General features: G+C 47.2%; 1 protein-coding gene across 1 annotated transcript; it reads left to right on the top strand.

Annotated features, from left to right (window-relative positions):
• Positions 1 to 4,043: 4,043 nt before the first annotated feature.
• On the top strand, positions 4,044 to 14,467 carry IZUMO2 (IZUMO family member 2). Its single transcript, XM_036068313.2, has 7 exons — positions 4,044 to 4,275; positions 4,485 to 4,559; positions 8,327 to 8,413; positions 8,651 to 8,671; positions 10,049 to 10,129; positions 12,712 to 12,829; positions 14,425 to 14,467. Exons 1-7 carry the CDS (start codon positions 4,044 to 4,046, stop codon positions 14,465 to 14,467), a joined length of 657 nt encoding a protein of 218 aa, XP_035924206.2.
• The last annotated feature ends 1,996 nt before the right edge of the window (positions 14,468 to 16,463 follow it).

Here is a 16,463-nt window from a genome sequence, read left to right as displayed (position 1 = left end):
CCGGTGGCTGCAGAATCGTCCGCCCTGGACACTCAGGGGCACCTCCTCCTCCCCAGTGAGGGACACCGTGTTGCCTTTGACACCACCCCCCGCCCCCCCGCCATAAACAACACTGTGATGAACACTTTGCCCCCTAGTGGGCGAGTTGTGAGGACTTCTTCAGCCTCTTCACCAAAAAGAGTGAAATCGCCGGGCAGTGAAATCTGCAGATGTTTGATTTAACTAAGTTTTACCACATTGCACTTGAACATGGCTGCATAAGCAGAGAAACAAAACCGGTTCTGCTTCCTGATTCTTCCTGCCTCGCACCTGGACCTGAGGCTTTGGTGCTTAGCAGCTGGGGGATTTACAGCCTTTGTTTTCCTACCTTTGTTTTCCACCCCCTTCTGACAACTTCTTAGGGCAAATAGTCCCTTGACTCGTTGCCTGCATGGGGCATGGTAATGGGAACGAGGGAAGGCCAGCAAGTTCCTATCTCAGTTCTTATCTCAAATGGCTCCATGGCATGAGCGAGGATTGTAAGTGGCTAATTCTGGGTAGGCGAGGGCCACAGGAATTCACGGGTGGGACTCAGGTGGGAGTGAGGGGAGAATTTCATCCGGGTGTGAGCGCCCCCTCGTGGTCCAATTACCCATTACACCTTATGTGATTCCCCGCATCAACCCCCAGCTAATTTAATCACATCTAATCAATTCAAATGGTATGTATTGGGCACCATCTACGTGCTAGACCAGCGATGTCCAATTGAAATATGTGAGCCCCACATGTAATTTCAAAATTTCTGCTAGCCATGTTAAGGAAGTAAAAAGAAGCAGGTGACATTAATTATACTATTTTATTTAACTCATATCCAAAATGTTACCATTTCAACATGCAACCAATATAAAAATTACTGAAACATTTTACTTTTTTCTGTACTAAGACTTGAAACGTTCTCAGGACAGCACATGTGAATTCCGACACTAAATTTTCATTAAAAATGCTTGATCTCTATTCAAATTTTGTAACATTGGCAGTTGAAGAAGCAGATTCACAGACTCAAGCTGTTCCGAGCATAATTAAAGGTTTCCCAATAACTGAATCGAGGATCCATTTTTTATTTTTTTATTTTTAAAGATTTTATTTATTTATTTGACAGAGAGAGAGACAGCGAGAGAGGGAATACAAGCAGGGGGAGTGGGAGAGGGAGAAGCAGGCTTCCCGCCAAGCAGGGAGCCTGATGCGGGGCTCGATCCCAGGACCCTGGGATCATGACCTGAGCTGAAGGCAGACGCTTAACGACTGAGCCACCCAGGCGCCCCAAGGATCCATTTTTTAAATTTTAGCTTAAATTAATTACTATTAAGTAAAATTAAAAGTTCAGTTTCTCAGTCACACCACATTTCAAGGGCTCAACAGCTGCATGTGACCAGTGGCTTACATACTGGACAGCACAAACATTGGTTTACACCCTTTCACCCTTGGCATAAGGCAGGTATATTATTAGTCCCATTTTACAGAGGAGAAAATTGAGGCTCAGAAAGGGAAGCTGACTTTTTTCATTTTTCTTTCACTCAACAAATATTTATTAAAACTCTATCAAATACCGTTCCTTCCAAGGGGTTAGGGACATAGTGGTGAACAAAATACACATAATTCTTGGCCTCAAGGGGTTTATTGGATGATATGGGAGAGAGACAAAAAAAATTATTAACAGTTGTGGGGTGCCTGGGTGGCTCAGTTGGTTAAGCATCTGCCTTCAGCTCAGGTCATGATCCAAGGGTCCTGGGATGGAGCCCTGCGTTGGGCTCCCTGCTCATCGTGGAGTCTGCTTCTCTCTCCCTCTGCCCCTCCCTCCACTCAGGCTCTCTCTCTCAAATAAATAAATAAAATCTTTTTAAAAATATCATCAGTTGTAATTGGTGGTATGACAGAAACCAACAGGAGAATGAGTTAGTGGCAAATCATGGCCCCCAAGCTAATTATTGTTTTTACATTTATAAATGATTGAAAAAAAGTCAAAAGAAGAATATTTCTGTCACGTGAAAATTATATGAAATTTACATTTCAGTGTCCATAAATAAAGTTTTATTGGAACACAGCCACAACTACTGGTTTCCATAATGCTTATTGCTGCTTTCCTGTTGCATTAAGCAAGAGAACAATGGCCAACAAAGCCTAACATACTTGCAACCTGTCTTTTACAGAAAGTGTGCTGATCCCTAAAGTAGAGAATAACAGAGGAAGACATGCTTTATAGGGGGTAATCTGGGAGGACTTCTCGAAGGAGGTGATATTGAAGTGGAGGACTTAGGGGACATTTAGGAAAGTCTGAGTAGGGTTGAGCCAATCAAACCGACGTTGAATGTCCTCAGTGTGAGTTTCACTATAGATACTCTAGATGCCCCCGATAAGTGGAATCACACAATATGTGTCTTTCTGTGACTGGCTTATTCCACTGAGCATAATGACCTCAAGGTTCATCCATGTTGTAGCACATGTCAGAATTTCCTTCTTTTTTGAGACTGAATAGTATACCATTGTGGGTATATCCCACATTTTGTTTATCCATTCATTAGTCGAAGGACACTTGGGTGGCTTCCACAGTATGGCTTTTGCTAATAATGCTGCTGTGAACATGGGTGTACAAATATCTCTGAGTTCTGCTTTCAGTTCTTTTGGGTATATACCCAGAAGCGGGATTTCTAGATCATGTGGTGATTCTTTTTTTTTTTTTTTTAATTTTTCAGGAACCTCCATCCTGTTTTCCATAGCAGCTATCCCCATCTACATCCCCACCAACAGTGCACAAGGGTTCCAATTTCTCCACATCCTCGCCAACACTTGTTCTTTTCTGTTTTTCTGATAAGTAGCCATCCTAATGAGTGTGAGGTGGTATCTCGTTGTGGTTTTGATTTGCATTTCCCTGTTGCTCAGTGACGTTATGCATCTTTTCATGCACTTATTGGCCATTCTTATATCTTCTTTGGAGAAATGTCTGTTCAAGCCCTTTGCCCATTTTTAATAGAAATTAGCTTTTTTTTTTTTTTAAAGCAGGCTCCACGCTCAGCGCAGAGCCCTATGCAGGGCTTGAACCCATGACCCTGAGATCAAGACCTGAGCTGAGATCAAGAGTCAGATGCCTGACCAACTAAACCACCCAGGTGCCCCTAGAAATTAAAATATAATTAATCTCTATATAGTATCTTACACATATGGAGAGGAAAATCCAATGAATGAAGAGTGTCATCATGGCACCTTCAAGTGTTTACCATTCCCACAACTTTTCTCTAGCTTTGGAGATTTTCATGATACAAGTAACCTATGAAAACACAAATCCCCTGTGGATTCATGGAATTCCATAAGTATCTATGGAGCACCTGGTAGGTGCCAGGCACTGAACCAGAGCAGGGAACCCAACAGACAAACCACTGCTCTTGGGGCACCAGCACCCCAAGAAACTCTAGCATCTCAAATTGCTTATTTGCTCCCCAGGGCTTACTGTAGGTTGTCATTCTTATTTACTGATCTGTTTACTGGTTTTACATTTCTTCCCCCACACACCTCCTTCCACCCCCGCTAGACGGAACCCCATGAGCAGAGACTGCGGCCATCTTATTCAGTGCGTACCCCACTGCTATTTGTTGAACAAATGAATGTAAACTCCGTGTGAGCAGACTGTTTCCCTCAGCTCTGTATGGGGGTGCTTAGAACAAGGCCTGGCACATAGTGGGTGCTCAGAAATTATTTGTTCAATTCATGAAGGTAAGTCCCGAAAGAACAGGGACCACCTGTTTCTCTCCACTCTAGCCTTAGCTCCCAGAACAGCACCCGGCACATAGTAGGTGCTCAATAAATATGCATTGACTGAATGAATGTAAGACCCAGGGGTACAAGGCAGAGACCTCTGTTTTTCTAGACTCTCTCCCTAGCTTCGAGAACCCTGCCTGGCACATAGTAGGTGCTCAGCAAACATGTGCCTCCCCCACCGCCTCTCTGACCCCGCCCTTAGCTGGGGGGTGGGGCCGGCCAGCGTCCCTCTGTGACGTCACAAAGGCCCTCCCATGCCTCTGGCCTCAGCCCTCTTGCTGCTGTTGGGCCTGAGCGCCCACGGAGGCTGGGGCTGCCTGCAGTGTGACCACTCGGTGCAGGAGACCCTGAGGCAGCTGCGCTTCGCCCTCCTCCCCGAGCGCTTCCATCCGGAGCAGCTGCAGGCGCGTGCCCGGGCCGTGCTGCTGGGCATGGAAGGGCCTTTCTTCCGGGACTACGCTCTGAACGCGTTTGTGGGGAAAGTGGGTGCGTGCTGGAGAGGGGAGGGTTCCTGGCACTGCGGGGGGCTGGGGGAGGGGGAGGGACCCGTGGGGTTGCCCGAGGCTGGGTGGGAGACAGACGCTTTGGGGACTGCGTTCCCAAGAGGGGAAGGTGGGACCATTCCTGGAAGAAGATGGGGGTGTTCCCTGGCTCTCTGAGGGACCCACTGGAATTTCCTCCCCTCTTGCCCCCAGGGATAGATCACCTGGAACATGTGGTGTCCTTTATCAAGAACCAAACAAGCCACTTAATGGTTAATTCTCTAAGAGGTAGGAGCTAAGAGGGAAAGCCTTTTCCCAGCCCCCTTCTCGGTCCTCCCTTTCCATGAGTCCACCTCGCCACCCCTTGATATTAAAGACAAAACAAAACAAAACACATGCATATAGCCTTTAGTGTGTGTCTGGCAGGGTTCTAAGTGTTTTACTCAAAAAAGTCGAGGGACAGTTCATCACTGTGGGTACTACTGTGATCTGCCCTTTACAGGGCGGATGACTGAGGCTCAGGGGAGTTAGGTGACTTGTCCCAAGTACACAGCTCAGACATTATATTCCTAACCACCACCCCTGGGTGGCCCCAGGGAGGTTAGTCATTTGAGGGCCTTATGACGTTCCCCAGCAGAGGGCAGTAGAGGGCTCTGTGGATGTTTAACTTCTTTGTGCCTCAGTTTCCTCATCTGTAAAACGGGAATAATAGCGCTCACCTCATGGGCACTGAGAAGTGTAAATGAGTTTGTGCATGTGCATTTAGAACAAAGCCAGGCAAACAGTAAGTGCTCAATAAATGTTAGCTATTAAGATTATGTTGCTACCTGATTATGATGCTGATCTGGCCTCTGTGCCTAGAGCAGAGGTTGGCAAAATACAGCTGGGGGCCAAATCCTTTTGCCAGCCCCCTGTTTTTGTAAATAAAGTTTTATTAGAACAATAATAATTTACATATTGTCTACAGTCGCTTTTGCTCTCCAAGGCAGAACTGAATAGTTGTGACAATGACCATCTAGCCCTCAAAGCTGAAAATATTTACCATCTGAACCTTAACAGACAAGGTTTAGAGCAGCAGGTCTCAACTCAGGCTGCACGTTCGAGTCCCCTGGAGAACTTCTCAAACATTCCAGAAGCCCAGGCAGCAGCCAAGTTAATCAGAATATCAGGTGTTGGGCCTGAACATCAGGAATTTTAAAGCTCTAGTGGGAAGCAGTAATTAAAGCTCTCACCTTGCAAAAAGGTGATTTTTGTATTTTGAAAAAAATTCAAATGGTTATAAAAGTTGCAGGAATAGTACAGTGAATCCCTATACACCATTTGTTCACATGTTAACACATGCCTTGTTTGTTCTGTGTGTGTGTGTGTGTGTGTGTGTGTGTGTGTGTACCCTTTAAGAGTTAGTGATACTTCAACCCTAATTTCTTCAATGGGGGATCTCCCAAGAGCAACGAAGGGTATTTTCTTGCACAATGAGTGGAACTAGGAAGTTTAATGCAAACTCCATACTATCCAATATCCAGTCCTCGAATTTCTCCAATGGTCACAGTCATGACTTCCACCACTACTTTTCTTCCAATCTTTGATCTGCTCTGGGATCATGCATTTGTTTGTCTTTTATGACACTGACATTTTTGAAGAGCTCTGGCCAATCATTTTACCGACTATTATTATATCATTTAGGGGTCGGTCATGTTGGTGCCGAGAACCCAAGTGGCTGACTTAGCTGCTTGGTCTCCAGCCCCTCTGGAGGTCAAACCACTACCACATGGCCCAAGCCCCCAATAAAGAAAGACACTTTTTTTTTTTTTTTTGGTAGGCTCCATGCCCAATGTGGGGCTCAAACTCACGACCCCGAGATTGAGTCACATGCTCTACCAACCAAGCCAGCCAGGCACCCCCAGAAACATACTCTTCACAGGCAGGATATTACAAGGACTTAGAGGAGCCAAACCTTTTTTTCAAAATGTGCAGGGTTTGGACAAGCCAGACCTGCTGAGTTAACGCTTTACTGCACAATATAAATGAGAACAAATACTATGGAGAAAATAACGCAGGGGCCAGGGGATAGGGGGTGCTAGGAGTAGGGTGGGGGCTGCAGTATAAAGTCAGGCAGCCAAGAGGGATGTCACTGACAAGTCAGCATGTGAGCAGACCTGAAGGATGGGGAGGAAGCCCCAGGAGGTAGAAGGCTGCAAGCAGGAAGAACAGCTAGTGCAAATCCTGAGATGGGCCTATGTTTGACATATTCACAGAACTTCAAGGAAGCCAGGGAGGCTGGAGTGGAGAGAGGGAGAGATGTGGAAGATGAGGTCCTAGAGGTCAGGGGCCTGGGATGGGTAGATGCGGTAGAGCCTTCCAGGCCATGGTGAGGACTTTTGGCTTCTATTCTGGGTCACATGGGAGGGCTCTGAGCAGAAGGGGGATATGGATGAGCTTACTGTGGTTCTAAGAGCATCCCTCTGGTTGCAGAGAAGAGATTTGGGCAGGACATGGGGGAGCCTGGCAGACCAGCAAGAAGCTGCCACAGTGGCCCAGGCAAGAGATGATCATGGCTGGAACCAGGGTGGTAGCAGGGGATGGGGTGAGAGGGAGATAGTATTCCTGGATCTAATTTGGATATATTTTTGTAAAGGTTTTATTTATATATTTGAGAGAGAGCATGAGAGGTGGGGAGGAGCAGAGGAAGAAGGAGAAGCAGAACCCCCTCTGAGCAGGGAGCCCAATGTGGGGCTTGATCCCAGGACCCTGAGACCATGACCTGAGCCGAAGGCAGACACTTACCTGACTGAGCCACCCAGGCGCCCTATCTTGGATATTGACAGATAGGTTTTGTTCATATAACATGCATGTTGACAGACTGCATGCAGGATGTGAGAAAAAGGAGTCAAAGCACCAAGGACTGCGCTGAACAATTAGAATCAGGCACCTCCCATCTCCTAAGGTGTAGAAGACTCAGGGGTTGGGAGTAGGCTTGGAGGAGTCTATCAGGGTTCAGCTTTGGACTTACTGAGTATAAGGTGCCCATCCAAGTGGAGTTCCTAAGTGGGGTATTTGGCTATATGCATCTGGACTTCAGTGAGCAATCTAGGCGAGGGAGATCAGTGTGGCGGGAACTGGTATACAGAGAAAAACACTGTCCATGGAAATATCATGTGAGGCATAAGCAGGAGTCACATGTAATTTTATACTCTCTAGTAGCCAGGTGTTTAAAAAGATACACAGAAGGGCCGCCTGGGTGGCTCAGTCATTAAGCGTCTGCCTTCGGCTCAGGTCATGATCCCAGGGTCCTGGGATTGAGCCCCGCGTCTGGCTCCCTGCTCCACGGGAAGCCTGCTTCTCCCTCTCCCACTAGCCCCTGCTTGTGTTCCCTCTCTCGCGCTGTGTCTGTCAAATAAATAAGTAAAATCTTTTTTAGTAAAATAAAAATAAAAAGATACACAGAAGCAGGTGAAATTAATTTTTATATATTTTATTTAGCCCAATACCTAAATGACCATTTTGACATGCAAGCAACATAAAAATTATTGAGGTTTTTTACAGTTATTTTATTCATACCATGTCTTCAAACTCCAGCATGCATTTTATACTAACGGCAAACCTCGATTCAGACTAGCCCATTTCGAGTACTCGGCAGCCATGCGGGCTGGTGGCTGCCATATTGGACAGTGCAGGTCTAGGTAATATACAAAGCCATGAAGCTGGATGAAATCAGCTGGATGAAGGAGTGAGTGTAGACAGAGTGGAGAGGAGAGCAGGTCAGAGGAAAGGAAAGGAGAGGTGACCAAGTCCATTCTACTACTTACCAGATCAGAAAACTGAGGCCAGTGGAAGGTGGTTTGTCCTAGGGCCCCACAGTGGATCAGAAGGTAGATGCAAGACCTCCCAGGCCACAGATTTGCCCAGTGGACCTGAGTAATACCCAGTCTTGGTTACTCCTGGTGAATGAAAAGGGGTTTCCTCATCTCTTTGAAGCTGCAGATGGGGTGGGCTTGCTGGGTGCCTCCCACCCCACAAGGATCTCTCTCTCTCTTTCTCTTTCTCTCTCTCCTCAGATGGGCCTCTGCTGGAGGAGCTGGTGGCTGTCAGGGAGAGAGTGATCAAGGAACTCAAGAAAGTTTTAAAATCGTATGAACTGAAAGGTGCAGCATCTCTCTCCATCAAGCCCCTTCCCCCCTCCCCCATTATCACTTCATCCCCTTCTCCCACTTTCTCTCCCAGACTCCTTGCTCACCTCCCCTGTGACTCAGCCTTCTCTGCCTCTCCCCAATATTCCCTGCTCTGGTTTCCAGATTCACTTCTCCCTCCCCTGGTCCCTTCCCATTAAATTCTCAAATTGCTGTCCCGACTTAACTCACTTCAGCTCTTTTCTCTTGCAGCCTGCCATCGCAAAATTTGTCGTGAGTCCTGGATTTGTTTTCTGTCCCTCCCTTCTCTACCCCTCCGCACCTCTTTACCCTATCTCCCCCAAATCAAGCCCCACTATCACCTACTCTATCTGGTGGTTCCCCCTCCCCAAAGCTATAGTATCTAGGGATATCTGAGTTTTGAGGGCTTATGGAAGTGGTTGCAACCTGCAAAAAAGTATTTTGGGGGGATGTTAGGATGGGATAAGCGGGTCACAGTAACCAATAAACCCCACGTCTCAGTGGTTTAACAAAAGATTTATTTCTCTCTTACCCAAATTCCTTTGAGAGTTGAACTTTTCTTTTTTAAAAGATTTTATTTATTTGCCAGAGAGAGGGAGAGCACAAGCAGGGAGAGCAGCAGGCCAAGGGAGAGGCAGGGATCATGACCTGAGCTGAAGGTAGACGCTTAACCGACTGAGCTACCCAGGCATTCCGAGAGTTGAACTTTTCTTCCAAGCGGTAGCCCAGGGATATAGGCTGCACCTATGTTGTGGCTTCTAAGCTAACTTCAGAAGGGAGAGACAATAGGGAAAACTCCTATGGGAACTTGTTTGTCCTGGCTGGGGAATTGACCGCATCCCTCAGCCGCATCCCACTTTCCATTGGCCAGAACTCTGGTCACATGGTTGCAACCTACTGCAAAGGAGCCTGGGAAATGTAGTCTTTTTGTGTGGCCGGAAGAGGCGGAGACAGATGAGTGAGCATCTCGCCACACTGTTATGTACAGGGGGATGCAAAACAGGAATATAGAAATGAAAGCATCCTGTTTGTAGACATTTAAGAAAATATTTGTTTAATTAATTAAATGTCTACAAACAAATGTTGGTCAACTGGACAACTGCAACTCAATTCAACTCTTCAATGATTATATAAAAATTTTTATTTTTTTTTAAGATTTCATTTATTTATTTGAGAGAGAGCGTGAGCACGAGTTGGGGGAGAAGGACAGAGGTAGAAGCAGACCCCTTGCTGAGCAGGGAGCCGATGCGGGACTCAATCCTGGGACTCCAGGATCATGACCTGAGCCGAAGGCAGACACTCAACCGACTGAGCCACCCAGGCGCCCTCAAAATTTTTATTTTATTTTTAAGATTTTATTTTTAAGTAATCTCTACACCCAATGTGGGGCTTAAACTTACAACCCCGAGATCAAGAGTCACACCCTCCATCGACTGAGCCAGCCAGGCACCCCTAAAAATTATTTTTAATGTGAATCAGTGCATTTTGCTCAGCTTCCTCTGCTGCACATGGGACCTCCAAATTCGGGAGGGCCAAGGAACTCTCCCTTCTCTTTCCCCTCTGCTTCCTGCCCCTTGCCAGACCTCTGATATCTGCCCTCATCGTACTTCTCCCTCCCCTCCTTTCCAGGCTTGCTAAAAGAAGAAGTCTTAGAGTGTTTACATTGCCAGAAGATCAGGCCCAGGTGTATCAAAAAAAAGTACTGTTTTGGTAAGCTCCTGGGGGTCAGGGGAAGACAGAGATGCGTGAGAGATGAAGACAGCCATGACCCAGCAGATAGGGGTTTTGAGATCTCCCACATATAACCTTGAATCCTGCACTTACCACTTGCTTACAGTGTGGCCCAGATGTTGTTCCACATTCTGAAATTTGCTTCCCGCCTACTGTTAAATGGGAAAACTCCTCTGTAACTTTAAAATGTCTCTAATACCAGAATGGCAGGTGCTAGAAAAAACATTTTTCTTTTTCACCAGTGTCATACCTGGGGAGTCCAGAAGGATCTGCTGAATTCATTCACTCACTCATTCATTCATTCAGAGATTTTTTAAAAATATTTTTTAAATTTTAAATAATCTGTACACACAATGTGGGGCTCAAACCTACAACCCAAGATCAAGAGTTGCACGCATCACTGACCAAGCCAGCCAGGCGCCCCCAGAGATTTTTAAAGTGTATATCCTTATAGCAGTGAGAATAGTACAGTGAACCCCCATATATCCATCAAGATTGGATAGTCATGCTGTTCCCTCTCTCACACTGTTCCTCTCACTCCTTTATTTCAGTAAAGTCTTCAAGTTCACCTCCTCAAAGATGACTCCCTGATCACACTTTCTAAAGCAGCACTTTCTATCAAATTATGTTGACAATGGACATTCCTCCACATGTGCTTTACTTATTTATTGCCATGGTATTTTTTTTTTAAAGTAATCTCTCTATACCCAAACTGACAACTGCAAGATCAAGAGTCACATTCTCTGCCAACTGAGCCAGCCAGGCAGGCGCCCCATTGCCATGGTATTTTAAAAGAAATCAAGCATTGTGAGATTTCACCCATAAATAGTGTGTGCCTCTAAAAATAAGGACATTTCCTACGTAACCATAATGCCATTCTCACACCCAAAAAACCTAGCAACAAGTCTTCAATATCAAGTAATTCTAAATCCTTTTGCAACGTCCCTAATTGTCCCCAAAATAGCTTTCGCAGCTGATTCGTACAAACCAGGACCCAATGAAAGGACTTCTCATATAATTGAACTGTAGGGTTTTTTCCACTTTTTTTTTTAAATCTAGAAGAGTTTCTCTTATCACCTCCCCCCTCCCCCCCCAAGACAATGACTAGTTGCAAAGAGGATTTGTCCATTTGCTCCTTTAGGATGGTGGTTAAACTACCAGGTATTTCGAGTACCCCATTATGCCCCCAAACTGAGGATTAGCAGAATGGAAGACAGATGGCTCATATTGCCCACATTTTAATGGGGTGAAGGGTTAACTAGGGTTTCTCAACCTTGGCAATACTGACAGTTGGGGCTGGATAGTCTTTGTTATAAGGGCTGTCCTGCATATTGTAGGATGGTTCAGCAGCACTCCTAGCCTCTACCCCACTAAATGCCAGTAGTATTCCCCTAGCCAAAGTCATGACAATCATTTCTAGTCTCCAGACCTTTCCAAATGACCCCTGGGGGGCAAAATTGTCCCCAGCTGAGAACCACTGTTAGACAATTACAGGAACGAATAAATGGATTGATTCCAGATTGCAAGTGTGCCCTAATGAAAACAAAACCGAAGAGTTTGAAAGAAAGTGCCTGGGGGTAAGGGAGGGGCGGTGCTAGTTTAGAGAGTGCAGATTGCAGGACCTCTTTAAAGAAGTGGTGTTTGAGATCTAGAGGAAGTGAGGGAGTAAGGAACAGTGTGAATGGCAGAGGGAACAGCAAGCGCAAGGACCCAACATGGTTGAGCAACGAGAGGGAGGCTAGTGTGGCCAGAGCCAAATGAATGAAGAAGGGTATAGTAGCTAGCTAGTCACATGGTGACCAGATTGTGCAGGGCCTGGGGGGCCGTGGTGAGGATTTAGGCTTTTAATCTGAATGAGAGGCGAGTTTAGGGAAAGCTCTGCGGGAAGAGGCACTGGAGAGGGCTTAGGTGTTTGACGAGCGCCCTCTGGCGGCCATGTGGGGAACTGTAGGGCCAGGAGAAGCGGAGAACCCCGGGGGGAGGAGCTTTGATAGGAGCCTGGACCAGGTCGATAGCCCAGGAGGTGGATCAGACGCTGGATACCTGCTGAAGGTGGAGCCAGGAGGCTCTGCTGACAGAATGAAAGAGTCGGGGGGAGGGGACGATTGGAAGATGCCAAATGGGACTCCCAAGGATCTTCAGGGTCCCCAGCTAAGATGCAGGTTGACTTTCGTCTTGTCTTGAGATTGTCAGAATTTTGCATTTCACGTTCATGGGCAGTCGAACGACCCACGTCCTCCTCCCACCACCTAGCCAACGAGTCGTATTTAGCACTGGGCTCTTCGCTGTCACTGGGGTGTGCTGGGTAGCCTGTCGGTGCCGCAAGGGCAGAGATGTTTGCCAGTGGGGTTCACGGAGGTATCCAGAGCACCTAAAACAGTGCCTGGGACACAGAATTTGAGGAATGGATGAATGCAGTCAGACCCCAGGAGAGGACAGGGGGGACAGGTAGGGAGGAGGGAGTGAGAGGCTGAGGTTGCTGGGTGAGCAGGTGGGTGTGGGTGCCAGGCCAAGGAAGGGTGGTGACTTGGAAGTCAGGGTTGTCTCCCCCACCCCACCAGTTGACGGGCAGCCCCGCGTGGCCCTGCAGTACCAGAAGGAGGGGGAGAACCTGCAGAATGGTGGTGCTGTCATTGCTGTTTTTCTGGCTATTCTTGCCTTCGGGGTCATCGTGGCTTCGTGAGTCATCCCTGCCCTCTCCTGAGGCTCCCAAATGCCCCACCGGGCCCCACAAAAATGTCCCTGCCCTGTATCAGCCACGGTGTCATTTGGGAATCTCCTCCTCACTCACTTTGTCTCTGCCTCTCCTTCCTTCTCTCCATCTCTTCTTTTCCCAGCCCCCATCTCTGTCTGTCCATCTCTCCTTCTCTCTCACCTCCTCTTCTTCTCACCCCTGGACCACCTTATGTCTTTCCTGGGTCCTCAGCACTTTTGCCTCTCTGGGTCTCTTCCTCCATAAAGAAAAATACATTAAAAATTGTATTTCCTGCATGTGCTGGATGAAGACAGATGTCATCCGAGCTGAATTCATTATTATATATTATTCTTCACCATTGTCGTTATATTAATTTATTCTGTTCTGTTTTTCAAAGTGGTTAAAATGAAAACATTTCCATTGGGCCCCAAGCACTGAGCCTATGGTGCCGAGGGGAGACGTGGACCTCACCCTCCTCTCTGCCTACCTGTCGCCCCCTCCAGCCCCTCTCCTCTTCCCTCCGGCCCCTTTTCTGTAGGTCTCTGCCTTCTCCACCTGCCCCTCACCCTCCTTTCCCAGCGCCTGGTGGTGAGTTAAATCAGCACTCAGCACAATGAATGTCTGCTCCCACTGTGAGCTTGTTCGGTCTGTGTCCCCTTCTCTCTCCCTCTCTCTGCCTCTCCCACTGGGCTTTCTCCTCCCCTCCCCTGTCCCAGTCTCAATCCTGCTGTCCCCCCCACCCTGCCTCCCAGGTTGAATCCCTCCCACCTCCCCTCTCTTTCTCCAGTACCTTCCCCACTGCTCTCTCCCCCTCCCCCATGTTCGAACCTCTCCCCCCTTTCTTCGCTAGGTCTTTATTTCTGTCTCGAATCTTGTTTCTCTCTCCCTAAGCCTCTTGCTCAAGGTTTGTCTTGCCCCTCTGTCTCTATGGCATCCTTGGTATTCCTTGGCTCATGGCTTCCCTCCGATCTCTGCCCACCCATCTCCCCTCTTCAGATGGCTTTTTCCTCCACATCTATGTCTCTGATCACCCTCTCCTTCTCCTATCAGGACACCAGTCTTTGAATGTAGGGTCCATCCTAAATCCCGAATGATCTCATCTTACCTTAACTTAATTACATCCGCAAAGACCCTATTTCCAAACAAGGTCACATTCACAGGTCCTGGGGATTACGACTTGGATATATCTGGGGGGAGCGGGCAGGGCGGGGGGACACAGCTCAATTCAGCACACCTGCTTCTCTCTTTTCCTCATTTCCTTCTCCTTCTGTCTTTCCCTTCTCCATGAGTCTCTCGCCCTATGTCTGTGTCTTTCAGAGTCTCCTCCAGTCTTTCCCACTCTTTCTGTTTTCACATTTTACCCTCACTCCCAGTCCCAAATTTTCTCTCCTCCTCATTCATGTACCAACACTGATTGGCTGAGAACCCTGGAAATCTGCCCAGATACCCGTGATGTCACAGGCTGAACCAAATAAGGCTGATGATTGGAGAGAAGTGGGTTTTTTGGAGGGGGGGGATGGTTGACCTGGAGGGACCTGAAGTTCTCTTTGTAACCTCCAGGCTTTTTCTCTCTGACCAGGGCTATTATGTACAGGCAAAACCGAAAACTCCTGCTGCAGTAGGGCGGTGGTGTGGGGGTCTGTAAGGGGAAAGGAAAAAAAGTTTAATAAAGTCCATGACAAATTCCTCAATGTCTCTGTCAGTTTCTGGAGGACCCTCCTCCCAGGTGGTGTCTAGCTCAGGATACCCAACTGGGTGCTCCTCAAGGGTTGGGACAAGGTCTCACTCATCTGTAGGTACCAGTTACCCTACATCAAAGTAGAAGTGATTTGAGCCTTCAAGAGTAATAGACAACCTACAATGAGAGCTTGAAAGGAGGAATGCATCCTCAAGGAGATAACACCATAGTGGGTCCCTCAAGGATGGTCTGGAAGAGGGACAGCAGTAGTCAACGCAGAGAATACACGTTCCCCTCCCTCTCTGAACTAAATTCTCACCCTCTGTGTTCCTGAATAGATTCAGATACATTTTCATGTAAATCTTTTGCTATCTGAACTCTTGCTACCTGCTAACCCCAAGTAAGAAAGCAAATAAATTTGGATAACATAGTATCCTTCTGTTTCTGAACTTGCTAGCAAAACTATTGCTATCTCATTCAGGATCTGGATAATGAAGATGTTTGGTGTGATGAGGGAACAGAGGGCAAGCTGAGGATAAAGCAGAAGCTGACACCACCCCCACCCCCCACCATGGGGTATATGTGACATTCCTCAGGCACTCCTGGCTGCCCTAAAGGAAAAACAAATAGTTAACTTACAGAGATCACAATCCGACGACAAGATATGAGTCTCCCTCAGGTTACTTACAAAAGCAAGGGACGCCTGGGTGGCTCAGTCGTTAAGCGTCTGCCTTCAGCTCAGGTCTTGATCCCAGGGTCCTGGGATCGAGTCCCACATCAGGTTCCCTGCTCAGCGGGGAGCCTGCTTCTCCCTCTCCCTCTGCCTGCCGCTCCCCTGCTTGTGCTCTCTCTGTCAAATAAATAAAATCTTTGAAAGAAAAAAAAAGCCTTAGCAATAGCTTCCAGAGGGGAATGTAAATACAATTAAATGTCTTTACAACCTGCAGCCCACAGTCAGACACTTGAAGTGGGCAGTGTAATGTTCCTCCAGGAAGTTCCCTACTATTAATGCCTCACTAGAGGGGTAAACAACCTTAATCTGACAATGGCAAGGCCTCGGGTATCCTGTGAGTCTTCTTTAGCATATGAAAGTTATTTCAGAAATCTCCCTTTTTCCTTACCTCCCCCAACCCCATAGTATATAATCAGCCACCCCTCACAACCCCGGGGCAGCAGCTCTTTCTGCCCACGGGTCCTGTCCCCGGGCTTTAATGAACCACCATTTTGCACCAAAGATGTCTCAAGAATTCTTTCTTGGTCCTCGGCTCCGGACTCCACCGCACCGAACCTCGCCTATATTCCAAAACCCCATCAGTGGGAGGGATGGGCGTTGATAAGAAAAACCAAATTTAGCTAAAGATTCGGTGCCCAGCACAAGGCTTGGCCCAGAGCAGGCTCTCAGTAAATATTTGTGGAATAAATGAGGATGGTAGTGTTGGCGGAAAGGGGAGGAAGCCTGCAAAAATGATACTGATCCATATACTGAGGGCCTTTAAATGCCAGGGAAAGGAGCTTGGTGGTTTTTCCAGGGTCTGGGATGGAAACCCCAAATATTGATGGGTCCAGGAAGATAAAGTGAACTGCAGGTCGCATCCACGGAGGATAGAAAGTACTCAGCTCCATTCTATTGCGGTCGCGGTGAAATAACAGCCCAGTGTTTTCAGATCTTCAGAGTTCTCAAGAGAACCCAGAAATTCAGATTTTTTTAAATGTGAAATCTCTCCATAAGTAGTGCAGGCAACTAATTTTTTCGAATACTGAGGACCAACCCAAGACATGTTTTGCTATCATTGTGAAGTGACAGAGAAACATCTGGGGCTGAGTGTTGCTTATATTTTTTATGCTAGAGATTATTGGCAAATGAAATGTTAAGTGTAGCTAGAGCTCGCTAGATTCTCTAATTAACTACATTTCCCAGAATCCTCTCCCCCTGCAACTCC

Source organism: Halichoerus grypus, chromosome 15 (genome assembly GCF_964656455.1).
Source record: "Halichoerus grypus chromosome 15, mHalGry1.hap1.1, whole genome shotgun sequence".
NCBI lineage: Eukaryota > Metazoa > Chordata > Mammalia > Carnivora > Phocidae > Halichoerus > Halichoerus grypus.
This window is presented reverse-complemented; position numbering and strand designations above follow the sequence as displayed.